At 38.6% G+C, this 27,679-nt stretch overlaps 1 protein-coding gene across 1 annotated transcript in view; it reads left to right on the forward strand.

Moving 5' to 3' along the window:
- The first annotated feature begins 290 nt into the window (after nucleotides 1–290).
- The window catches only part of cyp20a1 (cytochrome P450, family 20, subfamily A, polypeptide 1), a 32,892-nt gene continuing 5,503 nt past the window's right edge, over nucleotides 291–27,679 (forward strand). Inside the window, exons 1-11 of the mRNA XM_006636745.3 lie at nucleotides 291–523; nucleotides 4,727–4,776; nucleotides 9,032–9,198; nucleotides 11,030–11,175; nucleotides 15,961–16,128; nucleotides 18,806–18,884; nucleotides 19,738–19,853; nucleotides 20,990–21,044; nucleotides 21,563–21,683; nucleotides 22,773–22,884; nucleotides 27,615–27,679. Coding sequence (XP_006636808.2) covers nucleotides 452–523; nucleotides 4,727–4,776; nucleotides 9,032–9,198; nucleotides 11,030–11,175; nucleotides 15,961–16,128; nucleotides 18,806–18,884; nucleotides 19,738–19,853; nucleotides 20,990–21,044; nucleotides 21,563–21,683; nucleotides 22,773–22,884; nucleotides 27,615–27,679 — 1,151 coding nt within the window. The 5' untranslated portion in view covers nucleotides 291–451. The remainder of the gene's footprint in view (nucleotides 524–4,726; nucleotides 4,777–9,031; nucleotides 9,199–11,029; nucleotides 11,176–15,960; nucleotides 16,129–18,805; nucleotides 18,885–19,737; nucleotides 19,854–20,989; nucleotides 21,045–21,562; nucleotides 21,684–22,772; nucleotides 22,885–27,614) is intronic.

The following is a 27,679-nucleotide window of genomic DNA, read 5'->3' on the forward strand; positions in this document are numbered from 1 at the left end:
AAAATTACCATTCAAGTTGTCCGAGTACGGCGTAAGAGGAGCTCAAACATCATGCTTAATACACAATATATAATTTTGATACGTTTTTTGATTGTCTGAAACACTGACTGTTGGACCCAAGTATTTCCTTTATTTGCCTTCCTGGAAAAAAATATCAGCAGTTTAAAGGAAAGAGGTTTTGGTTATTTAAAAAAAATCGAAAGGGGGCAAAAGGCACAGGCAATTACATCATTCTGCGCTGCAGTTTGGTTTACGCGTCTGATGTGATCCATGGATCTGAAATGGATTGCTTTTGCCTCTAGCCAAGGCTGTTGAGTTGAACCCCGAGGTTTGCAAGTGCAGCAGTGGTAGACGTGGTGCTCAAGGTGTTGTCCGGCGACGTGAGGGGGTTTGCACCGCTGTGACTGAAGGGGATACGCTGTTGCAGAGTCCTAAAGTAAAACGTGCAAAAATGTTGGACTTTGCCATCTTTGCTGTAACATTCGTAATTATCCTCGTCAGTGCTGTTCTTTATTTATATCCGGTAAGAAGTCAGACCAAAGGTTTCTTCTGAAAAGATGCTGCATATCTGTGTTCCTTTTTTACCAAAGGCCTTATTCGGGCGTTCACAAATGTTATTTTCTTTAAAATGTAACTCATGCACGCATTTACATAAAATACACGGTTGTCAAGGAAAATAACGTTTCCTGATTACTTACGCCTCATACTTGTAAGAAAATGAAACTAAGCCACAGATGAAATTCCTCTTATATTGGAGCACATGAATCTGGAGAGCTTTGTTCCTATGGCAACTAAAGTTAAAAATTCGTGTGCATTTGTTCTAGTTTCTTTGTTTTAACGGCAGGCCCTTAACAATGAGCTCGACGCATCTTTAAGAGTGTACTGTTGTAAATACAGTAAAACAAGATACTGCATGCCCAAAATTCAATGAAGGGCAAACTACAGTACCGACTTCGTACTAAATTTGAAATTAAGAAGTAAACTGAATTTTATAGGGTCAGTAGTAATTTTGGGGTAAATTCATTTCATTGTAATCCAAGTTTGGTTTGACATTGATGTAGTCAGAAGTGCACATCTTCGCAAACTAACACGTAGTATGCAAAATACTAAGAAGTACTACACTACGGTGATAAAATTGTAGTCACCCAAGTCAGAGACCTCGTTGCACGTTTTGTAAAATTGTTTTACCTTTTTGCTTTACTGATGAAGTATAGTTGCATAAAGATATGGATAATCCTGTTATTCATTTCATGTTTCTTTTACTTGTTGTTTTTTATTATATATTCTGTTATACATTTCTTCTTGTTAAAATAGAATTTGCTCAGCGGGAGGTTGGAAGATCTTGTTGATGGATCGGTAGTTATCAGTCTATCCACTGTGTCGGAAATAGCAAAGCAGTGCCCGAAGTATAGTAACAAGGGGGGGCAAATTCATTATATTTGTCAAACGGAATCCCTGCATACTTGTAGTTAAAGTTCCCTTTGTAAAAAAAAATATTCGGTGGCTAAACCATATAGTCCTATGTTAATTCAAGCTGTCTGATATTGCCTTCTCTACACTGTCAGTCAGTGTTAAAAAATCCACACTAGTCCAGTTTATCTACTGTGTTAGGTGATCTTACTGCACACAACGCGTGCTGAGTGCCACCCCCGTGTTGTACTTTCCCTCCTGCCTGTAAAGTGCTTTGGGTCCCTCTGGGTATACATATGCTGCATAAATGCACCTTATGACTGCTAATAATGGGCTGATTATATGCTGTTGCACAGAAGAGACATTGAACATTAATAAAGGAATCAGAAAGTGTCGATTAAATAAGTGTTTATCTCCTTTGCTTTCCATGCTTTTTCTCAGGATTATTTTAGGATCATTTGGATAGTATTTTTTTCTACATTTTTATGCCTCAAAATGAGATTATTGTAGGTATCTTTCTGCCTTCCACTTGGCTCTTTTTGTTTTAGTTTTCTATAACTATCATTAATTATAGGAATTATAATTATTTCAGTACATCAGCATTTGTTCTGTGCATGTATTTTGTAGTTTTCATTAAAAGCTTTGTCTGCACCACTGATGTTGTTAGCTTTACCTAAAGAGGACAGAGTTAGATTTATCATTGACTTTATTATTCACTACCTCTGATTGTTAGTAGACAGACATTTACTGCACTGGCACAGCACTCTACAGTCGCAGGCAGGTTTACAGCAGAAAAAGAGGGGTGCATTTCCTAATGGGAATGGTTTAGAAAGTATTCTATGAAATGAAAGTGTCGGGGCTTTCTGCTTGCAGTTTTTGCATACTTAATCTTGTCCTGTCTAGTAATGACCGAACCGAAACAGTAGGCAGTACTGTCCTGTGAAAATACATTCCACAGATGGCATAATCTCTGAAACTATGTCACCTTTTCATGTGAAAATGGAGCTGTTAAGTGTGTATAAAGACCTTGACAAAAGAAGAATGTTGGCAAAATCACTTGGATGCGTACAAGGCAGTAATTTCCAGAGAAGTCATATTGTAACTCTAATGGAAATGCCCAGTGCACAGTGATAAGGCAGTGCTGTGCTGCAGGAGCAGGGCTAATTAATTAATTGCTTACACTTATATAGCGCTTTTCTGGACCCTCCACTCAAAGCGCTTTACAGGTAATGGGGACTCCCCTCAACCTCCACCAACGTGCAGCATCCACCTGGATGATGCGACGGCAGCCATAGTGCACCAGAACGCTCACCACACACCAGCTATCATTGGGATGAGAGCAGAGTAATGAAGCCAATTCATAGATGGGGATTATTAGGAGGCCAATAGGAAGGTAAGGGCCAATAGGAAATTTGGCCAGGATGCCAGGGTTACACCCCTACTCTTTACGAGAAACACCCTGGGATTTTTAATGACCACAGAGAGTCAAGACCTCGGTTTTACATCTCATCCGAAGGACGGCGCCTGTTTACAGTATAGTGTCCCCGTCACTATACTGGGGCATTAGGACCCACATAGACCGCAGGGTGAGCGCCCCCTGCTGACCCCACTAACACCTCTTCCAGCAGCAACCTTAGTTTTTCCCAGGAGGTCTCCCATCCAGGTACTGACCAGGCTCACACCTGCTGAGCTTCAGTGGGCTGTTAGTTGTGAGTTGCAGGGCGCCAAGGCTGCTGGCGATGATGGGCTGTCATGGCATGGAAGTTGAACATGTTTCTTCTGCAAAAATTATTTTTCATTTATTTGATTGGCAGATGCCAGCATGCAAGGACGCTTGCAGCTAGCTACCTGTAATCACTAAAAGAAGTGGACAAAGTGCAGTTATGTGGAAACGATGAAAATGGTTATTTGCAGCTGTGGATGCAGTGGCTAATATTTAGGGCAGACTACAGGTTTCGTTGGAATCGGGGAGTTTTGATCAAGTGATGCGACGCAGTCTGTGACTGCTCTGTCCAGATCTGTGTTCATTTTGATTACAGAAAGAACAGGCTGTAGAAGGAGAAGAATAAGGAGGGGAGGTGGTGTGACCAGTCAGACATCAAAGGAAGAGCACAGGGGGCAGGTAGATGTTTAAGGAGGTTGGAAGAGGTCAAACCTCCATTTTTGTCGCAGTGATACTGTAAGGGGGGTCTGTGAATAGAGCAGGACAGTGGCATGGCATCAGAGAAATGGGAAAGAAGACAAGGTGAGCAACGAAGCTGGAATGGCCTGCAGTGAGTGAATACTAGATGCAGTGAGGCCAGCTGCAGCTGATGGTGACAGGGCATTCTCGGTACTGCTACAAGATTATGGAGTGATCTTTGATCAGTTTTCAGCACTTGTATTTTACTGTGTTAAACCCGTTTGATTGTGCAGCACATTGGTGGTGAGTAATGCTTCCTCACAGAATCTGGGTCTTGGGTTCGATTTCTGACTTCTCTCTGTGTTCTCTCTGGTTTTTCTGCAGATGCTCTGGTTTCCAAACACAAGCTGGCCCTTTCGTGTCTGTAAACTGTGCTTGGAATCCCCTCCACTAAACTATAGCGTAGTCATGTAGTACTTCTGCCTTGTGCTTCCAATATACAGTAGGCTCTAGAACTGCTCGTGTCAGTGAGCAGCTTTCTTATGAGAGATAGAAGGTGTATGACTTACCTGTGAATTTGCACTATTTCACTATATACTTTTAATTCTCTTACTAAGTCTATAAGTCTACGTGTCCTTGGATAAAGACTTAAGAAAAATTAATTAATAACTACTACTGCTATTGATACTGATATGAAGTTCCCAGCTATAGTATTACTGTTTTAGTACTGGCACTTTCTTGAAACTTTGCTACAATTTTAGTTGCAGTTGTAAGTTTATTATATGATAACTGTAAAGGACCAGGCTGTTTTATTTCCATTACGTGTTTTGGTATGAGCTGTTGTTCCCTAAAAAAGCCAACACCAAAGTCAACTTTTTCCTAGCTTAGCAAGGTACTTTTGAGCTAATTTGCATTGACAGGTGTGTGATGTTAAAAAAAAAAATAATTATTTTTTGCATCCGTAGTTCACTTTTTCACACACTGCTTTTTGAAAATCCTGAAGTAGGTCAGGAAATTGGTTTTCCGATATTCGTCGGCACAAGTGCCTATCATTTACTTAACAGCCAGTGTGTGTGAACTGAACTTAATTCAAGCTCAGGAAAGGAAATGCTGTTTGTCATTTTTTGAGATGGTGTTTTTGAAAGAGAAAGCGTAACAGCTGAAAGTTTTCCCTCATTTTCTGTCTTGGTTCAGGCTTCGAGGCAAGCTTCAGGAATTCCAGGATTGACCCCTACGGAAGAAAAGTAAGTTGTGAATTGTATTTCTTGTATTTTCTTCACTACTGTGAGAAAATGTCTAGAGGGATAGGGATTAAATATAGAGCCTAGGATTGTGCTGATCTTCTGTCTTGCAGTGCTCAGGTGTTGCTGATCCTTTTAACACAGTTACATCACTGTTAAGACAATTCTTTCACATCCTCTAATAGAACTGAATAACGCACTTACCGAAGAATCTATAGATACATCAGCGTAGGTTCTTTTATCAAATGTAAACCGATTTTCAGGCCTCAGCCAGTTTCTTACACTTCTTTAAAAGCAGTTAAGAGAACTGCTTCTAATAATCAAGGTGACTCTAAACTAGACCAGGATTTTCTTCACTTTATTAGTAATTACCCATTTTAGTTGAAACTTTAAAGGTTACTGCAGTTTACTGTCATAACCTGGCTTTGTTCTCGTACATATGTAAAGAGCTTTGAGATCTTTTGGGGTTTAAAAAGCTCTGTACAAGTGCAGTTGTAATCATTACTTTTTTTACATATATACAAAGCCTATCTTCATTAATGGTTTGACAGTTCTGTTAAATATTGTCATATAAAAAAGCTATTAAAATATATAATTAAAATAAAATACATTGCCTGGGGTAGTCAGATAAAATTTGATAGACAATCCTATGTTATAGTAGTGTAATATGGTAATACTACATCTGGGGAGTATCCCACACATACTGTATCTGTTTTCTTTACCTATACAGTATATCAGCCTTACCTCCTGTTTGGATCTAACAGCCCATTCAGTGAAAACCTAGTTTTTGCACTTTGGTTTGTCCTAAATAATTTATAAATAGCAAAGATCTCAGAGATTTTGAATGTCCTATCCATCAAGTATCGAAAGATTATTGCCTCTGAAGGAGCAAGATCTAAAATAGTTTTGATCCACAGATAATACTTGGGAGACTCTGAATCCCAATGGCAAAAAATACATTTGAGAGTACATGACAACTGTAAATGACACAGTGTGTTATTAAAACTGGTAAACTGGTCGGGTACAAAGAATGCATTTCACACAAACACGGATGTAACATCTGATTTCAATGTCTTAAGGTGATATTTGAAGGAATGGAAGTCTGCTTGTAAATAAGTAGTCAAGGCAAGGTGTGCCAAATTAATTCTTTGTGAAATCCTTCTGGTGTGTTCTGCTCAACTTGAGAACACCATCTAAAAATATGTTTTCATAGCAAAGCACTTTATGTGAAATACATTTTTGATTGACTAGACGAGATAATTCAAGAGACAGGCTGGACCACTATTCCATGAGTCTCTCCAAGGAGCTGACACACTGTATGTTATTTTGCATTACTTCACAGAGGCCAAAGTTAGAAGGTAAAACAGCATTAAATATGAAATGACTGCTTTTCAGTTTCATCACTGCAGTTTGTCCTAGAGCTTCTACATCCTGAACTAAATTGCTGAGTAGTGGGAGACGTACGTGCTTTATTGCCGTGCAAAAAATGTATAACGTCATGTTATTTTAAGCGTGGAAAGGTCTCCTGATTGTTAAAATTTCTTCACACATTTGTTCAGATAGTGCTTCAAAATGTAAACTAAATCATCCCTTTACCATTATGAGTCTTATTGTAACCATTCATAATGGATTTTAAAAAGCTTTTTCAGAAGTAATTTAACTCTTCACAGCAGTCGAGTATGTATTCTTTTTTCCTCATTGAGTATGGAGTAGCTTAAATTGGAGTTGTCCCAAGGAAAATCTGTGGTAGGTCTTCAAAATTTGTTCTTGTGTTGTCTGTGATATTACACTTTATAATCGTGCAGGTGGACTAGCTTTTACAGCAAAGCTGAACTCGAAATTACCTCTTTCGTTTCATTAATTGTTTGGAGAATGGTCATGGGCTAAAAACAGGGAAGTTCATATGAATTCAGTGAACTGGACTACAGCTGAAGAGCTCATTATGAATAATAGTTTATTCTCCCCAGGGATGTTATTTTGAAACATAGGTTTGTAAAAGTGTGAAACAGCCTTATGAATTAATCTTTTACGGTTTCTCTACATTCAGTTTTAACACTGCATTTATTGTTTGTCCTCCTCAATAATTTTTGTCTCCAAGGGCTGCATATTTGAATTTCGAGTAATAGAATCCCAGGAGGCTATTTTTCAGATTGTATTTTTCTGGGAGTGATTAACACAATTGAAGAGAAGCAGGGGGAGTTTTTTTTTGGTAGAAAATGGTAGAAACATTTAACCTTTAAAACAAAGGAAGGGGAATTTTATATGCTGTATAATTTGGTTCGAAATTAAACCCCACATACAGTATTGTCTGGGGTTGGATTTTCTAAAATTATCAATTTTAGTTACAAAAATCCCAACAAAATCTAACCTGCTTAATTTCAGCTGTTTGAAAGGTGTGTGTATTATTGGAGTAATGTGTCCGACCAGCTACTGTATGAGAATTTAAAAGGTTTTAATTGCATTTCCCACCAGAATTATAATCCCTACAACTATAACCCTACAATTGTAACTGTAATTCCTAGAGAACACCTTTATAATGTTTAAGAAGATTATTCTGCATTCAGAACCACTTATAACAATTTCTTACAGGGCAAATGGAGTCTAGATATATCGGACTATGCCCCATGAAATGGACAGTCTATTCATCTGGTAGAACGAACCTAATTTTTGTAGTGTAATGTTATGGATAATTTTGGCTTGATCAACAAATAACAGTAGAATAGTACAGTTAGAATTATGTAAATCAGTTCTATCAATCAGAGTCAGCAATTATTTTATGATGTACATATAACATATATTATGTGAGGGCAGCACAGGGGTTGGCATTGCTGCCTCGCAGAAGTGGGGCCCAGGGTTCAGTTCTGGACCTGGGGTGCTGTCTGCGTGGAGCTTGTTCTCCTCGCGTTTGCATGGGTTTCCTCCAGGTCCTTTGGTTTCCTTGCACAGTCCAAAAACATCCTGGAAAGTGAATTGACTTCTGGGAAAATTGGCCCTGGTGAGAGTGTGTGTGTCTGGATTGGACTCCAGTGCAGGCTGTACCCCCTGCTACCCTGAACTGGAAAAAGCAGTTAAAAAATGGATGGAGGATATGTTGCACATCTACCCAAATTTAGAATTGGATGTCCTGTCTGTATATCTCAGCTTGTAGTGTCAACCACTGATCCCATTCGGGGAGAAAGGGGTAGTGCATTCGGCTATCGAGCTGTACATCATGTGATGAGTTCTATAAGCTGTGCAGTGGCATACAGGGTAGTTTAGTGTTGATTGAAAGAGAAGCATGTACCACAGTGATATCAGCACAAGCCTGTGGCCTCCTGGAAGCAGGCAAGAGTTGATATTTTTGTGACGGGTGTGAGAACTCCCTGGTAGACTAATCCCAATCCCAACCCTTCCCCCAGTGGTAGGGAACAAATTGTGCGCTGCTCGTCTTCTCACTTCTCTGCTTTTCATAGTCGGATAGTAACACGACCAAGGCACAGACTGTGAAATCTTCACTTCCATTTGATTTTCATCTCAATCGGTTAATGCAATGACCCAGTAACTTCTTTTTTACAAGAAGAGTCGAAGCTGTTAAGACAAGTTGACTGCCTATTTTTTGTGTGAGTAATGTTATCGATAATTCTGGTTTGGTCAACAAAAAAAAACACCGCAAAATAGTACAGTTGTTGGAAAATAGAATCTTTTTATCAGTTTATAGTCACCATATCTTTTATTAATAAAAAGGAAAAAATAAGCTCCATAGTTGCCCATCTCTCTCTCCCAGAGACATCAAAAGCCTTCAGAGCTTTGAGTTCTAATTCAAACAGCTCCTGAGGAGGTAAATGACATTTAGGGGTGGAATCGAGATATAGAAGGTAAAGAATTAATAACCATGCCTTCTGAAGTTGGTTTTAAAAGCAGTGGTCTGTTTCTCTAATTCTAAGGAAAAAGCCAAACCTCAAATTGGCAGCAGATTATTAACGCTTGCTTTTCTGAAGGTCACGTTGCACAGGACAGTTAGCATTAACAATACAGGATCAACATTCCTTAGCAAGAATTGCCAGTGTTTATTTTTCTAATTTATACTTGTCAATTGAGTACTGGCAATAGAAGAAAACAGTGTTGAAGTCTTGATTGCATGATGTTAGTTATACCCTTAATATCAATATTCAGTCTCCTGGTGATATTCCAAGCTCTTACCAGCTACAGTACGTACCACTTAGCAATTCTGCTGGAATTTTCTAATAGTTGCTTTGTTCTGTTTTCGATTGTGTGCCAGAGATGGAAACCTTCCAGACATAGTCAGCAGAGGCAGCCTGCATGAATTCCTGGTTAGTCTTCACGAGAAATATGGGCCAGCTGCCTCCTTCTGGTTTGGGCGACGCCTGGTGGTCAGCTTGGGCTCGATAGACCTCCTCAAACAGCACATCAATCCCAACCGGACATGTGAGTATGACTGGGGTTGGTGTGAACAGGTACAGATACTGTACAGATCCCTTTCAGTGAGGGGTCAGGTAAGACATTAAACAATGTTAAGATGGTCATATCTTATCAAGAAGAGGTTTGCAGCAGTTTTCTTTCTGGTTAATTTAAACCTAACATCTGAACCTAAAAGTGCCTTTCCAAAGGGTTTGTCATTTTCATTAATATTGAGTCAGCCATCAGAACTGCATTCCCACATATATATATTTTTTAATTTTGGTAATTTCTTTTAATTCCCTTATTTATCACAGGTAATAATAATTTAAAATCACAGTCTGATTCTATTCTAACCTCATTCTCTCATTTCAATCAGAAAACCATCACCTCCTGATGAGGGGAAATTTTGAAGGATTGAACGGAGGTCTCTTGCCTCCTCAGTTCTTTTAGTTATTTTACATAATTATCTGCTTGTTGCTGAAGGGCACAATATTGGTCTTTAGGTTTCTACTGTACCGGGCTTCTGACTGTGGGTTAGGTAATTAAGTGTTTTAACTGTGTAACATGTCTTTGTGAGTTTGACTGCTATAAATTTTGTCTTTCACCACCTATTTTTGCATTATGACACCTACAAAATTTGTTAATGCATATATTAATGATCATCGGCCTTTTCTACAAGCACTGCACAGCTTCAAAAATGAATTAAAAGTTACAGCTTTAAAGTGGAAACTGTTTAAGCACAAGGATTAACTTAAGAAGGTGAGTGTTATCTTACAGTAGTTTTCATGCTCATAATTAATAAACATCAGATAGGAGCAAACCTCCTTGAAGTTTCTAATTGGTGGACAAATCGGGTATGCTCTCTGGCCAATTTAGCCAATATCTTAAAATGCCAATGGGATCATATTATCAGCATATATTGAGGTCCAATTTTCCTGTGCTGAACGTTCAATATTCTTCTCACATGACCTACTTTTTGATAGCAAACAAAGTTGACAGGGCTCTTTAACTGTGTTGTTCTTCTGCTTGACAGAAAAATCTTACTCCCACTGCTCTCTCTCCTGGCAAATTCTCCCACTTTGATCTTTTTTTACTTCCCACTGAAGAATCCTGTCTTGGAGCAACTGAACATGCTGGCTGTCCTTGTTCTTTGGCATCTGCTTCAGATGAATTGAAGAAGCATCTCTCAGATGTTTTCTGTCTTTGTATTTGTTGCAACAGGGCTGTGGGATCCAAAGTGTCTTACAGGGTTAGCATGTGACAACACAGAGTTCACTACAGCATTTCTTTCAATGCCAAGTCTAAAACGCAGGGATAGAAATAAACTTCACCTTGGGGAAAAACTGTGATCTGTTTTTTTTTTTTAAACAGCTCTACAGCTTCTGTAGTTGGAGATGAAGATCAAATTCTTACAGTACAGCACAGATGCATTTAGACTAAATATTGTATGTTCTATAGCCTGCAACTGATAGATCCTGAAGTGGCTCAAATTTCAAAACTGGGAATCTTGTGAAAAGAAGGTCACATTGCCACAGCTATCCCCTGGATAGGAAGGCCATACTGTTGCTGCCTCTTGATCATTAGCAGCCTCAAACTCAGACTTTCGAGGTCTGAAAAAATGTCGAAAAACAGGGGCAATTGGCAGATCTTTGGGGTTATAGAAGGTGAATGTCTGGGAGCAAGAAATGGGGCTGAGCAGTTTCCTGTGAAAAGGAAATGAGGAGTGTTTTAAAACAAAGCTGTTAATAGGGACTTTTTTCGGGGCTTTCAATGCACGGGCCACTTATTTATTAACAAAATTCAAGATGTGACCCCAGCAACACTGAGAGCTTTATTGGAAGTTTGTCTCTGTCTGCAGCCGATCCCTTTGAAACTATGCTGAAGTCGTTGCTAGGATACCAGTCCGGGCTCAGCGGGGATGCAGCGGAGAGTCTCATGCGCAAGAAGGTTTATGAGAATGGAATCAATAAGGCGCTGGAGCACAACTTCAGTCTCATTCTTAAGGTACTCTTCCTCCTTACATGCATCTGTTTATCAAAGCTATCCTACCCAGGTTTGATTATGGTAGCTTGATGGTCATCCTCCTGTTGATGTGATTTCCCTGGATCAGCTTGATTCATTTTACCAGTCTTTTGTGAACAAAACATTGTTCTGCATCCTACTCTGAAAAAATAAATAAAATGCCATCTGTCTTTCTATGCAGATTAACATTATATACTGTATGGTGCAAAGCATGAAATGTCCTGCACCAGATGTTTGCTTATGTGCAAAAGCCTACAGCATGGTTTGTAAAATCTGAAATAGTTCCAAAATATTTTGGAGCTGGAATCTTATTCCATTCCTACAATACTGCTATGCTTGTATTGTTTAAGGTCTCGGTTTGTTCAGCCGCGAGGACTAAGCAGATTATATTTAATTTTTTCCAGCAGAGTGCTGTTTTCAGACCGCATGAATTCATTTTACAATGCATTTGCACCATGTGGCTTTCAGTGCATGCATTAATTCCTTTGCTCTTTCTTGAACTGCTGTAAATCTGAATATACCTGTGCAGTTAATAAAAAAAGACATAATAAATACAATGTTTATTAAAACTGTAGAACAGTCTTACTGTGGCATCATCATGTAGCTTAAGGGTAAACTTTGGTTTAACTCCCCCCCAACCCCTTCTATGTGTTCCCAAGCATTTCCAGAGATATTTAGAAAAAAGTGCTTACGCATGCTTTCAAACTATATGTGGTGTGTGTAGTCATCTTAAAACTCAACACCAAGTTATTTCACACATGTGGTGTATCTAATGTTTGGAGTTTTAACTTTACATCAGATTCCACGAGGAATTGTTTCTGCCGACAGTTTTTGTTTTCATGAGCAGCACTGTGGGAGATACAGGCAATACATTACAATAACTGTGGAGCATATTTTGACGGCATATGGAAATGAAGATGGCTTTTCGATAATTACAAAAAAATGTGCTATAAAAATCAAAGTTAAGGGTGTGTGAATGCATGTATTTTGGAAGGGGGTGTCATTTTCTCCCCCTCATCTTTCTACTAAATCATTCCTTAGTTCCTAGCTCTCATTTAATTACATTGCCCTGCCATTACTCTCCCTTGGTGTTTCAGGGGAATATAAATCTTCTGTTTTCCCACTGATCTGACAAGCTCATTATTATTATGTTTATGGGTGAGCTCCCTGTGTTATTTCAGCTAGGCTATTAGAAGGCAAATGCCCGTTAGAGCAGTCCAGCTCTCCTGCTGCTTTTGTACTTAAGCTTCCTCAAGCAATATAGGATGGGTCAATAATCTCATTATTTTTAATAGCTATGTATTTAATCTGATTTTGTTCTTTTTCTTAAAGTCATGTATATAACCTCACTGTTCAACTTTTTATTGACAGTGTTAAAGTTCTTGAAGGCTTGAGCGCTTGAGCCTATAGTCCATAGTTCCAGTCTGGGCTGTTCAATTAGGCAACCATGCCCACCATGTCTGGGTTCACCCATGTGGCAGAGCACCCCTGGAGTTGGGTGGGCTTGAGATGGCCATCTGTCCTGAGTGTGCTTTGTAACCATGACCTCTGGAACTTGCCCGGTGCCGGTGTCACCAGAGAAAGACCCTTCACTCCTCCGTTTCATTGTAACTCTCCTGCAGAGTCCTGAATTCTGAGGAAATGAGCGTCTGGAAGGAGTGCGTCTCCAGACCTCATTCCATCTGGGACTGTGCTAGTGTCATACCAGAGAGCTGAGCCGAGTAACAGTTTGCAGTTCCTAATTATGAGGCTATGAGAAGAAAAATAATCGATGTTTCCATATTGTTTTGCGACCTATGATAATTAAACTAAAGGTGGAGTGTGTGGATAAAAGTTCTGCTGAGAATTGTGTCTCCCTAGTGTGATACAACAAAGACCTATAGACTAGAAGGATTTTGAAATGCAGTGTATAACCCAGTGTGACCTGACAAAAATAGGCTGTATCGTGTAAGATTAATCTCCCCTGGCTATTTCTTCTTATGTACAGTCCTGCAGATCAGCAGATATTCCCTATTCCAGAAATGTCTGACTTCCCTGTAAACAAGGAGAAAACACACTATAACAATTTAAATGTTTTTTTTTTTCCTGAGCTCAGAATGCAAGTTTATTTGCACAATGGTAATCAAATAATATTTGAGGAATAATAGGTTTAGAGACAGATTTCTTCTTTCCTAGAAATCTGATATAATGTCTTTTTTGGAGTTCATTATAGAGCTATAGTGCTTATAGAGCTATAGTGCTACTACTTTAATATACTCTGGGATCACAGGTGAATATTGCACACAATGGGCTACTCCTGCATTATTTCCTGTGATGATTTAGATCGTCAACACTTGCCGAATTCTTTCATACCCTGTTAAAAACATCATAAAACAGAAGGATTTATTGGATAAAGCATTCTGTTAAAAAAAATCAAAATACCATACTCTTGTCTTAATAGCATTGCACAGATTAAAGCCATATTTGTCATAATTAATTTAAATCCAGGAAACACAAGTGTCACATTTATTCAAATCCCTATAGTAAAATCTTATAAATGCAAAGCTTATAGTTCTGAGGTGCCTCCTGTAATGTACTGTGAGACCCTGGATTTGTGAGTGTTTTCTGACCATTGCTCTAGGCAGAATTGCCCTAGGTTGTTCAAACATTTTGGTTTATGCTTTGTAAACTGCTTTTTTTGTGTTCAAACCACAAGTGTTTAATTGGATAGAGATCTTGCCAGTCAAGAACATTTATTTTTTGCGTAGCTCACCAGTTCTTTGTTGAGCTGGATGTATGTGTTTAAAATAACATGCTAGAATGCCCATTTTTCGCCAAGCTCAAGCTTCTTAATAGAGGCAAACGGGTGTTTGGCCCAAATCGGGGGTTCAGGATCCCCCCATTGTAAGCAAAGCAAGCCCAAAAATTAACAGACCCTCTGTCATTCCACAAGGTGCCCATGAGTGTTTGCTCCACATGACCTGTACAGAACACTGATGAGCATGTCCACAAATCTCACACTTTGTTTCACTTGACCATAAAACAGACATTGAGTTGTCGAGTCAGCTCTTTCAGTGGCTCGCTCTCAGAAGAGGCTCCATCCTTGCAACGTGGCCATTAAGACATACTGTATTTATGTCTTAAGTCATACATACTGTATGATTAATTCATGTTGCTACTCCTTCTGAAAAAGGGGAAACCTGAATATGTATTATTATCTCTGAATAGTACTCCAGAGGCATTGATTGTCAAAAACCAGAATGTTATTGGGAGTTTGTTTGTGTTGGATTTTATATACTCACGTTTTCTGGTTATTTCCAATGACCTTCTGTCTCAAATAGCTAGACAGTCATTCAGTCTGCCACGATTCCTCAGCCACATGAGAGTCTCTCCTCTTGTGAAGCATGTTAATATCAGGTGAACCTTTTGCGGTTCTTGTTATTTTCTTACTGGTGTGAAACTGAAATGAAGAACAATAACATTTAAGAGTTTTGAATTAACTAGTTTATTCAAACTGTTATTTACTAAGGCATGGCCAAAAATAATAATAGACAACAAAGTATTTCATAAACAGCCTAACATCTTGGCTCTTTAAATTCAGGAATTATTTTATAATTTGATTTTTAACAATTTTTAACTTTATGCAATATTTTTCAGTAGTGCAACTACATTTTAGTGCAATAAGACACATAGCAGTAATCAGATGTTTCCAGAAACCTACAGCAACCATCTTAGTTGCCTCGGTAAACTTTGAATTGACAGATTACATCTAGTTTTTGTGCTGGTTGTAATCAAATTGTCCCTGTTCTTTCTCCTCATTAAGTTGCTCTGCAACGCTACCTAAGAAAACATTTTTCATATTTCAAAATTCTTGTGTACAACAAAACAGGGCAAAATGACAATGGCTGGCCTATTGTTTAACCCCTTGTTGAAGAACCACGTCTGGACCAATCAAACTCCCAAATATAAAATAAAAATATAAAAACAAATGCATTCCCTCTGCATCTTGACGGACAGACTTTAGTTAAAAGGAACAGGAAAGTAAAAAAGCAGCAAATAATCATTTTTTTTAAAGGTATTGAATGTACATCAAGTTCAGGTTCAAGTTTCAAGTTTATTGTCATTACACTCATATACATGGTATATGGTATAACGAAATGCTATTTAGCTAGCTCTCGGACATAAGTAGTACAAAGAGAAAAAAAACAACAACAGCAACAACAACAATACAATTGTGTAGCAAAAGAAAGACAGAGACAACAGGCAGTCTGCAAAAAATAACAACAGACGATGTGCAAAAAAACAACAACAGGCAATGTGCAAAACAACAAAAAGGTAACAGGTTTTGTGCAAAAATACGCATCAACAGAATAAAATAAAGGGGTAGAAATGATGGGGAGTGAGCTTTTGGCATGTGTGGTAGAGGGAGATTTTCAATGTGTGTTTGGGTTTTTGGTAAGAAAGAAAGGAAGAAGGCACTGTGAGGTTCAGATCATAGGTGAGAGTGAGAGAGGCTGGGAATTTAACAGTTTGATAGTGCGGGGGTAAAAACTGCACTTGTGATAAGACCCCTACTTCGGGATTGTTTTTTATGCAAAGGTTGTTGAGTGCTTAGAATCAAAAATGGGCGTATAGTTTGCCTCAATTTAGCTTCAGTTTACAATACAGATCCCAACTTCCCATGCATTTAATCCATTTTCCAACACCTAAAGATTCAGATCAATAATCTTCATCACTTTCAGGAATTACACAGACCAGTAGCCTTTTCCTTCTCTTTTCCCTGTGCAGCTAGTGGATGAGCTGGTGACGAAGTGGGCTGCCTTCCCAGAGTCCCAGCACACCCCACTGTGCGCCCACCTCCTCGGTCTGGCCATGAAGTCCGTCACCCAGATCGCCATGGGCGACCGCTTCCAAGAGGACCACGAGGTGATCCGGTTCCGCAAAAACCACGATGCCGTAAGTCCCTGCGTGTCCCGTGTCCAGTTGATAGCCGCAAACTTAGAAGAAATCCCGGCACATAAAAAAAAAATAGGAACAGAAATGTTAACGTGATTCTTATACATCAGACAATGCTCTTGACATTTCAGCCAGAAAAGGTCAGAAATAATCATCAATTCTTCAATCAAATGATCATAAAATCTTAACTGGTGATTCTATATTTTTAATAAAGTAAAATACATAACTTTTATTATAGATATGCTGTTCAGCCCAAGGCCCATAACTACTGACAGTATTGCAGTAATTAACCATGTAAAGGTCATCCCAGTTTTAAAATCTGCTTTCTGAGAGACGTTCTGAAAGTCCTCTTCAGATACACTGAAAATCGAAGGTTAAAGCAATCTTGAAACCGTACGGAGAGCTTTCAAATACAAAACTTTTTTTTAACTCTATACACAATCCAGCTGAATATGTAAAAGTATGTCCATTGTGAAACATTGTGTTATTGTACAGATAACAGCAAGCAAATCTGGTTAACATTTTAATTTGCTTCCAGAGTGTGCGCGATATACCTTCTAAACATTTTTTCTCCCTATTTGGTTGCCTTGTTAAAGCGCAAGATAATTCAAAATCGTTTAAGTGCCAAGGACTTCATATTTATCTTAAAACTGTGGTCTTCACTGAGTTTGGTGACATTCTGGATTAACAGAGCATAAAATAATTAGCTTTTATTTCACTTCTCGGAGACATGCAAATGGTGTTGAATCATCAGATATCTGTGCAGAAAGTGTACCATTTTAATCTCTGGAGAAAAATGATCCTTTCTTCTTACAAAATGCAGGCAGCATTTTGTTTTCCAATAATTAGCTCTCTGCTGCCAGTCTAAAATTTAGTGTGACCAGAGTTGATTGATCAAAAATGTGAAATGGAGCATGCAGCTGTAAGTCATTTATGTTTTGCAGAGCTTAGTTTGCTTTCTGTAGTATTTAATCATAACCTTGCCTTAAAAGTAAGGATAAACACAAGATATATCCCAGGCTATTCTCCTTAAACCCACCTGAACCTGTGGCTTTATGCTGATTGCTTGACAAAGCTCTGAGAAATTAATTAAGCTTTCTCTAGAGTCCTAAAGCAATAGCTCTAAGGCCTTTATCTGTGTTTGCATTTTCTTCTGTGAAAGTTTTTTTTTGTGAAGTCTGATACATTCAGAAACATGAAAACAAAAGATTGGGGAAATGTAAAACTTGCCAATCTTAAATTAATCTCAAATAAGAGGACAAATCAATGGCTCCTATACACCTGCCAGATCTTCTAGAAATCTATTTGCAAGCAAATTGATTTTGAGGCTGTGAGTTTGTCTCTGCTGTCTCTTTTATTGTATTTGTTTTTTGGGGGTCCATTTGCATTATCTAAATGTAAGATCTTTTCACTTGTAAGTGCTCTGTAAAATAGTCCCAAAGGACTGTTACAGACTTCCTTTTGAGTTGAAAAAAAAATATTGAGACAGAAGTGTAATGTAAATTCAATTGTATTAAAAATGTTAACAAAAACGGTTGGAATGAAATGCATAGACTACAAAGTACAGACAGCTGGCTCCTGGCACCTCAAAATCCATTCTGTCCTGGTTCTATAAGAAATCCAAATCAGTTCAATAACAGCTCTCACCTTACCAGTACTTAAAGTAGCCAGCAGTTAATCCCATCAATTCAGATTGTTTTACAGAAAAGGGGGTTTAGGTTTTTATTTTTGAATTGACCAGTGAGTGCTTTGGGGGATGATGAGATTCTGAATCATCCAGCTATTAAATAATGACCTCTTGTACCCATTAGCCATAATGGCCTAGAGATGGCTGGCTTGAACTTGGACTTAGATTGACAGTAACCTAGGTTCCTGTAGCAGTAGCTCAAAACTGTCAAAGGCCAGGGTGGGCCAGAATTTCCTTGGTTAAGTCATGCTGACAGTGGGAGCTTTAGATGCATCAGCCCTCCGTTCGATTCTAAACAGTCCTTTTTTTACCGCAAGACTTGCAGAGGGCAGAATTTTATATGAGAAGTTCACATTCCAAAGGCAAATGCTGTCTTCATCTCTACAGAGCCAGTGCAAGGTTGAGCTGGGTGGCTAGCAATGGCTGATTAGAACCCCACAACGCAAGTACTCCTAATCCGCAAAAATAGAAATGTAATTTCCACGGCTGGAAGTGTTCACCAGGGGAAAGAACATTTCAACAACTAAAACAAAGAGATTCTGAAAATAAACAGGATTGTTTTATCTTGCTGCAATCAATGCCAACAGGTGGTTTACCTCCCCTTGAAATGACAAGAAAAGAATCTAATTTGACAACCAGGTGATGTGAATTCCAAACTGCACCAGGGGAAGTGGTTTTTGTTTTACCTGTGTCATGCCTGTCAATCTCCCAGAAACACCTGCCGTTCACTGGGTCCAAATCTGACACCTCTTCCATCCCTGCTGCTATACATTAAGCACCCCTTGTCAATCAAATACACCAAACTAAATGTGCTAGGGGCTATTTAATTTTGCAAGACTGCTACTCACTACTATTTTGTCAGGTAAACCAATGGGAATTCAGAGAGATGCATGTTTTTACTCTTGGGGATTTAGGACAGGATTCGGATTTTTGCTGACATGTTACGGCAGCCCCTCTCAAAGCAAGCTCAGATACGTGTTGTCTTCGCAGGTTTGGTCAGAGATTGGGAAAGGCTACTTGGATGGATCTCTTGACAAAAGCACAACAAGGAAGAAGCACTACGAGGATGGTGAGTTTGGCCTTTGGATGCTATTTGACAGGTCTTGTTCTTAAGTGTTCTTGCATATATATTTTAAACAAAAAATGAAACTACTGTATATAATGCCCACAAAAGAAAAACACATATAATTTCAGATCACTTACATATAGGGATAGTGTGCCACGTTAAAAGAACTTGACTTGTAGAACCTTAGTTGTGAAAGTCTTCATTCCGTATACGTAACCTGGTGTTCATGTTGAGATGATGATTGCTTTTTCAAGGGAGACTTAGCCTGTTTAGATAAGTGTGAAATTGTTATACAAAGGGAATTAAGGAGGAACCTTAAGTAGACCAGATTGAATAATCCCAGAATGCAATTTAGTTTAGATACCAGGGTTAATACCCCTTCTCTTTTGAAAAGGGCCATGAGCTTTTTAAAGAATGATTAATCAAGCTCTTTGGTTCAACATCTCATCTCAATGACAACATTTCCTGCAGCACACTGTCCTTGGTCACCATACTGGTGCATTGGTTTGGAAACTCTGGGTCCAACAGAAGAGCATCACCTATTGTTCCACAAAACACCATGTGAAACAGCAACCTGGAAGGTCTTCTGTCTGAGTAGTGACCAGTCCCAGTCTTGCTTAGCTTTTGAGATCTGACAACATCTGGTAACCTGGTGGGAATGCTGCTGCTTAATTAACCCAGATGCCAGATTAATCAAGCATTCAGTTGTGCATACAATATAACACATTTCCTACACTATAAATAGGCCACTGGGAGCTTGCTTTAGGTGGGCTTTAAGCACATTCTTCAAAGAAAATGTTCTGCCCCTCCAGGCCTGGTATAAATACTGTAAATGTTGCTCCTGGCTGTGTTTCAGCTCTGTCAGACATGGAGACGGTGCTGAAGACAGTGGCCAGGGAGAGAAAAGGAAAGAGTTTCAGCCATCTTGCCTTCATTGACACACTGCTACAGGGCAACTTCACTGAGAAACAGGTAAACATCCTTACACAAATATTTAGTTATAAACGCAATGTGTAAGCAAAGTCAACAGTTTGGCTTCTTTATCTTTGCAACACATAAAACACACAAGATATAATTAAGATTCAGTAGACTTCAGAAGTGGATCTGAAAAGCAAAACTGAAACAAAGTTTCTCACTGAATACCTTTTAGCTGGGCTTACAAATACCTATGAAGTTCAGAGGCCATTATTACTGACTGTAAAAAACATTTTATTTTGATTTCACTAATATCCTGAATATATATATATATGAGATATAAAAAAAGAGATATTTTCTTTGCTTTCTAATACATTAAACAATTATTAACCCACAATAATCGACAACAGTGATATCTCAAAACTTTTTTTCTCAGGTACTATAGGCAAATTCCTGACCTAATATACAGCTTACAGCTTCAAGCAAACTACTATGTGAAATTGCTGTCTAGCCCTAGCACATATTGTTAAATATTGACTTTAGTGTCAAAACTGGACATCATATTCTAAATTGAGGTCTGACTAGTGCCTTTGTACTTCAAATCCTTTGATATCGCGCCCACTGTAAATTCCTTGTAAAATAATTTAAGATGCAGTGAATCAATAGTAGCACTGCTGCCTCCCAGCACTGGCACCCTGGGTTCGATTCCCCACTTGAGCGTGGCGTTTGTGTGTTCTCCGTGTTCTTGTGGGGTTCCTCAAGGTGTTCTGGCCCTGGTGTGAGTATGGGCATGTCTGTGCGTCTGCCATGCGGTGCACTGGCATCCCATCCAGGGCGTGCCCAATCGTGCCCAATCGTGCCCAATCGTGCCCAATCGTGCATAGGCATAGGCTCCGGCTCCCCCAAGGCCTTGAACTGGAAGAAGCAGTGAGCAAAGGAATGGATGCAGTATTTCTACGACTGCACAGATACCTCCACCAGTAAGACCAGTAAGTGGAAAACTTGTCTCATAGCTAAAATGACCCCTGATTACTTCCATGTTATTTAGTGTAGATTTTATTTAGAAGCCCGCTATATCACTGTGTGCTCCCTGTTGAGTGACTTCAAAAATATTGTATTTGTGGGGAACTAGATAAAGAATATTAGAACATAAACTGCTTTTGTCTGTAACTATATTTATGGTCTGTTTTTAGGTTGTAGAAGACAGTATGATTTTCACTCTGGCTGGCTGTGTGATCACTGCTAATTGTGAGTGTTTTCACTTTGTTCGGTTCAGTAGTGTTTTCAAACACCGTTAGATATGAATATGATACGCATATGGCTTGTTTTGTTGAACTGAGCACAGAGAATTATGAAAAAATATGCATTTACCTGTATTATTAATGGCTTGTTTGCATATCTTTTGAGAATGCTTTTTTGTGTGTATTTTGTGCTTTAAAAACTAGGACTAAACTAGAAATGTGGCCTGTTTAGTTATAACAGATATAACCCTAATTTATATGTTTATTAATGATCAAATATGCAATGCTTAGTTTCAGACCAAGTGAGTAGCTCATCACTCTTCAAGTAGAAAAAGACAGTGTGACGTAGGCGGACATATTAATTATCAGGATTGTAAAAAAAACTGAACATTTTAAATATTCAAAATATTTTTGTTACTGTTTTCTTAATTAAATATATATTTTTAAATTTCATATCATCTTTCTTATCCTATGACAAGAGCAATTTACCCAGTGTGTCCCCCCGTTATCCTGTTTCTATTCTAGTGTGTAGCTGGGCCGTTTACTTCCTGTCGACCTCAGAAGAAGCTCAGGAAAAGCTTTTCGAAGAGCTCAGCCAGGTCCTTGGAGAAGATCCCATTTCATTGGACAAGATAGATCAACTCAAGTGAGTTACTGTTCTCCTTGGGAAATTTCAGATTGTGTACAGTAGAGCAGGGAATGGAATCCACAAGCCTCCTGCTTATCATTCCATCTAAGTTCTCTGTTATAGACTTTAACCCTTAATTGACCTAATTATAGGATTAATTTGAACTGTTCGTTTTCAGTCCTTAAACGTGTAGCAGGCTACGTTTTAGTTGCTGCATTTTATAAGTGACCCAACATCAGTGCAGAGAAAAAAAACATACACCTACTGTATGTCGGCCGCAGCCTTGTCACCCTGCAACTCACAACTAACAGCCCACTGAAGATCAGCAGGTGTGAGCCTGGTCAGTACCTGGATGGGAGACCTCCTGGGAAAAACTAAGGTTGCTGCTGGAAGAGGTGTTAGTGGGGCCAGCAGGGGGCGCTCACCCTGTGGTATATGTGGGTCCTAATGCCCCAGTATAGCGACGGGGACACTATACTTTAAACAGGTGCCGTCCTTCGGATGAGACGTAAAACCGAGGTCCTGACTCTCTGTGGTCATTAAAAATCCCAGGGCGTTTCTTGAAAAGAATAGGGGTGTTACACCGGCGTCCTGGCCAAATTTCCTATTGGCCCTTACCAATCATGGCCTCCTAATTATCCCCATCAACTGGCTTCATCACTCTGTTCTCCTCCCCAATGATAACTGGTGTGTGGGGAGCATTTTGGCGCACTATGGCTGCCGTCGCATCATCCAGGTGGAGGCTGCACATTGGTGGTGGTGGAGGGGAGTCCCCATTACCTGTAAAGCGCTTTGAGTGCAGTGTCCAGAAAAGCACTATAGAAGTGTAAGCAATTAATTATTAATTATAGTGAATGCAAGCCTCTTTTTAGAACAGTGCAATCTCTAATGTTTTTTAAACATGTTTGCACATGCCAATTGTGTGACAACAGATGTTTAGAATCTTTGATAAAAATATAAAGCACATACGTCAGAAAACAATTATTTTCCTTCCAGCTTAGCCCAGTGCAGTCCATTCTAGTGCTCTGCTTGACCATATAAGTTGGTCAGGAGGTGTACAGGAAGCTGTGCGATGGTGTAGCCATGTGGCATTGTGCTGTGTTGCAGGTACTGTCGGCAGGTGCTGAACGAAACAATACGAGTATCAAAACTCACCCCCATCGCAGCCCGACTGCAGGAGGTGGAGGGGAAAGTGGATCAGCATGTCATTCCTAAAGAGGTACTCAAGAATCCTTTGTGAGTTTTAATTACTGTGAGTCTGCTGAGGTTCGTTTCAGCCCTGGCACTGCAGGAGCATGACCCAGCAGGCTGAGCAACTGTAAGATGCAGATCAAAGTTTAGGTTGGTTGCCTGAAACATCATAGACGTAGGCTGGCAAGAAAGGTGAGACTGACATTCATTAGACTGACACTCTAATGGTTTTATTTTACTGTAACTGATAATACACAGTACTTGAACTCTTTAAATGCCTTTTCCTGTAGCACATAACAGTTCACAAATAATGCAATAATACAATTTATTACAGTTACAAATTATTAGACCGTCTTTTTGCTTGTTTAGTTTGAAATGATTTATTAGGAAATAAAACCATCAACAAGTGAAAGAAAAAAAGGTTAGAGTCTGCTTTTAGACTCCAGTGCCTAGTTGTGTTAGTGAATAGTGATTCCTGAAGACGGATAATTGGGAGTGGAGTTAATTGAGTTGAATATTCCAGTACCTGGTTTACTGAAGACTGAGAGGGAAAAGTTAACAAGATTTAGTGAGCATTGTGTGAGTGGAGCCAAGGGAAGACAAGAGGATTGTGCAATCTTCCTTGAGAGGAGACCTAAAAAAAAAAAGAACTAGGATCCATCCAGGAGGGAATCTGAAATAGTTTTTTCATGTTTTAAGTGGTCTGTCCCCCTAAGCTGGCTTGCTGGCAGGCTTGGGTTGTATGAAGGGTGTGGGGAAAATAGACCCATGTTTGCTACAATGCAATAATATGAGAGAGTTTCTTGGTTACTGCATCTTCTGATGATATATGCCATTAGTGCACTTGCTGACAAGAATACTTTGTCGCACGCTGTCATTACAAGCAGGCATGAAATATGTCTTAAGTCTTATCTGACACAGCAGAACTGTAATTTGGCCTCTGCTTAGAAGCATCTATATCATTCTCAGCCATTTAATAAATTTTATAAAAGGAGGTAGTTTTATCTGAATGGCTTCTAAAAGCTTTTGAATGGCGCAGTGGTGCTTAGCTAATTTCTTTCTTGGTTTCTCACGGGAAAGCTTAGTGTCAGATTCTCCCATCATTTTACCTTTATTTTTCTATATAATCAAAATATTCTCTTCATCAGCCTTATAATCTCATACTGTCTGCTCAGCAGCATGGGAATCAGACATCCATTTCCTCTCTGTTCATTGGTTTTTCAAAAAATGAAATGTCAATCTCAGTTGATTTAATGTCAAGTACTATGCATTTGTAACTCTTCTAAAGCTTTGTTATAATTGTATTTTGATATATGGTATAAATGTAATTATTTGAAATGTAGTATTTCTCCCAGAAATTGAAAGCCGATAAATTACACAGTTATTGTAGATACTATTGATATGGAAGGAAATGCATTTCTTCTTTTACCATACTAGGTAAGGTATACTGACCTGCTAAGCTACGTTCTGTGTAGGTAGATACTGTATGAAAAGTGTAGGTTATGAATAGTGTATATTTCAACTCAGCAATGGTGTGTATTAGCTTAATTATATTTTTACTCAGACACGAACTTGCAAGATTTCACTATTTTGTTTTGCACCGTTTAATCCTCACCATTTACTGTACATGATTCTTTACTGCTGCATGTCTGGAGGCCTTATCACCACAGGGCCCTTATTGAAGAGACCCAGTGACATCTTTCACTGCCTTCTGCCTCTTGGGGTCAGTTTCTAAGAAGGGCAACCCTTAACACTACTTATAAAAGGCATGCAAACCTGTGCAATGAGTTTGTACTTTATTTTGCTGTAACCACCTTTTTTAATTCCTGTCTCTTCAGTGTAAACCTGCAATTGTGATTAAGCTGAAAAAAAAACGAGAGCAGGAGTTTCATTTTATCATATAAATAGATGTGAGATATTTCTGTATATCTGAATGCACATACAACTTTTTAAAAGCTCTGCATGGAGAACATGAACAGTTTCATTGTGAAGGTTTTTCTTTTACACAAAACATGAGCATTCTAAACAAGAAGCACAGGTGTTGTGAAAGAGCATCTGGAAGTGAAGTTTTATCGGTGGCTAAATGCTAAAATGACAATTGAGAGCAAAACAATAATTTACATATTCTGTTTCTACCCTCCCGTATGAGTAAGAGATGAGTCATAGAATATTTTTGTTTCTTGCTGTTTCGTTTTTTTGGCTTTCTTTTTTTTCCTGTCTCAAATGTGCATATTGGAGAAAGGAAGAGAGGAGTTTGAGCCTCAAGATTCATTCCCGCTGCTTGTGTGAACAGACTGTTCGGCCTGACACTGCCTGCTTGGGAACTGGAATTGTTTCCATGTACTGCCTCTCACTGAGCATAGAGTTTGTGCAACATGGATAGGATTTAAATAAAATGCATTGAAATAACATATAAAAAAACTGATGGATGAGCATTTAGATTTGATAGATGGACTGGCAACTAATAGTTGGGTTACATTTTCTTGAAAACATTTTTTGTATGCCTACATAATCCATAGTCAGTATTTACACCATAATAATGTTAATAGCTTTTATAAATAGCATTGTCTTTATCATGTAATTTGATTGATTATTCTTGTTACAATCTCATTTAATCATCAGCATTCTGAAAGGGTTATAGCTGTGTAAATTATGGTCATTTAAATAGACTTGAAAGCTACAGTATAAAAGTGTAAAAGCAGACTGTATACGGTAAAAAAGCAGACTGACTTTGCACGATCTGATTATATCTGTATGATTTTCCAGCATGTTTAGAACTGGAAGAAGGTCAGAGTTTTTAGAACCTTTAGTGTTTTTTTTTCAGATGACAGTAGCCTGCTACCATATCCATTGATTCATGGTGCTTCACAGGGCTTTTTCAGCCTAATTAATCTTCATAAGTGAACTGTATTTCAAATTCCACACAACGTGTATAAATCATTCAGGCAGAGTTCGTTTTTCTACTTTTTGAATTGCTTTTTGTAATGATTTATTTTCATGCACGCCTAAAAAATAAGGCGATTTGCACAAGGTAGAATAAGCGAATGCAATTCATTATTATGAAAACAAAGCAATCTAATACTAGTTAACACAGATATTGTGTGAAACTGTGGTTAATTACACATTAATAGTTGGAAACTAAAAAAAATCATGGAACAGTGTGCTTACCCCCTTATATTAAAGGGGAACTGCTGTTGAATTAAGCAGAAAATTGTGAACTTTGTGAAAGTGCTGTAAGTTGCCATGTTGTCAACCCCCTGGTCTTGTCTTGGGAGAGCGTGACAGTTCCTGCAAATGAAGCGGCCCTTCCTGCTCACTAGTCATCGTGATGGCTAATGTAATGAGTCACGTAATTGGAATGAATCATACGATGTATGAGTGGACAGGTTGTGCAGCATATATGTCACAGTAGAAAATTTCCATTGTGATCTGCAGGCAGAGTTAAAAAAGTAAGTTCTATTTATCGGCAAAACCGTCTCAAAATCGAGGGCAATATTTCTATTGGGCTAAAAGAGATGTAGAGTACTCACAAGCCTGCTTGTTTACAATGTAATAGGGCCACATCATGTCACCAGAGGTTTTGTTGCCTCGTTTTGAATCGCAGAACATGACACTGCACATACCTGGAAATTTTAACAATTTGGTGATGTAAGTTGAAGGTTTTACACATTAGTCTGTACGTTTTACTTTTATTGTGGTTTGAAATGCACTCATCATTGCAGATTCTTTTTACCTCTGGCAAAGAGACCGCCTTGCACAGCACAGTGCTGTGCAAACTGCTCCTCCTTCTCTAATCAGCAGAGACAGAGCTGGCCTTCACCAAACCTAAAATCAAATCCCATTTCCCCATTTTCTGAGCCCAAGGTTCCAAAAATGTTCACTAATATATGTTCAATTAATATAGACATGGTATACTGTATATTTTGAAAACAACAGATCATAAAATATAAAGTCATTTGGGATTTGTCTTTCAGAGATGTATGTATTTTGGATATGTATTTTTTATAAACATTGAAACGATACATAATTATACTGAATAAATGTGCAAACTAAACCAAAGACCAAGAAACCAAGAAGACTGTATTACTAAACCAAAGAATAATTATTTCAACTCCAAAAACACACCAGACACCTAGTCTCTAAAGCAACTAATTGAAAGTGAATTTGAAAATAAAGAATTGTTTTTTATTCCATGCTTGTGAACGAACAGAAGCCACTTTCAATCAAAGCCCTTAACGCATAAACCTTGGCACAGAAAACTTTTTTATTGCAGCTTGTTTTTCAGATTAGTAAATACCGATAACAATAGTCAGGTACATAACACTTCTAGAGAAGAAAAACTCATTTTGTAGTATTGTAGAATAAAGGCAGATAAGATGACAAATGCACTACATTTTGTAGATCTCCACCCTATAATTTTTTAATGCATATATAAATCTGTAAGATTCAGTTCCCATATGCATTCTCCCAGACTAGACTGTCCAAGTGGAGAATTTCTATTCTCTACAGACCATGTACACACAAATTCAGTCAAATTTAAAGATTATATTTATAATCTGGGACACATAAAAGTGCAGTGTACAGTAAGTGCTGGTAGAAGATATGGAGTATTTCCTCTAGTACATTACCTGAGTCCTGTGCATATGACTGACAGTTATCCTGGTTGGGTGTAGTTCGTTGACTCTTTCTTTGTTCACTAGGCTCTGCTTATTTCTGCTTTAACTCTCATTAATTACAAAATGTTTGGATGTGTTTCAGACTCTGGTGATCTATGCCCTGGGGGTAGTACTCCAGGATAATGCCACATGGACCTTGCCCTACAG

This window comes from Lepisosteus oculatus, chromosome 12 (assembly GCF_040954835.1).
Source record: "Lepisosteus oculatus isolate fLepOcu1 chromosome 12, fLepOcu1.hap2, whole genome shotgun sequence".
Taxonomy (NCBI): Eukaryota; Metazoa; Chordata; class Actinopteri; order Semionotiformes; family Lepisosteidae; genus Lepisosteus; species Lepisosteus oculatus.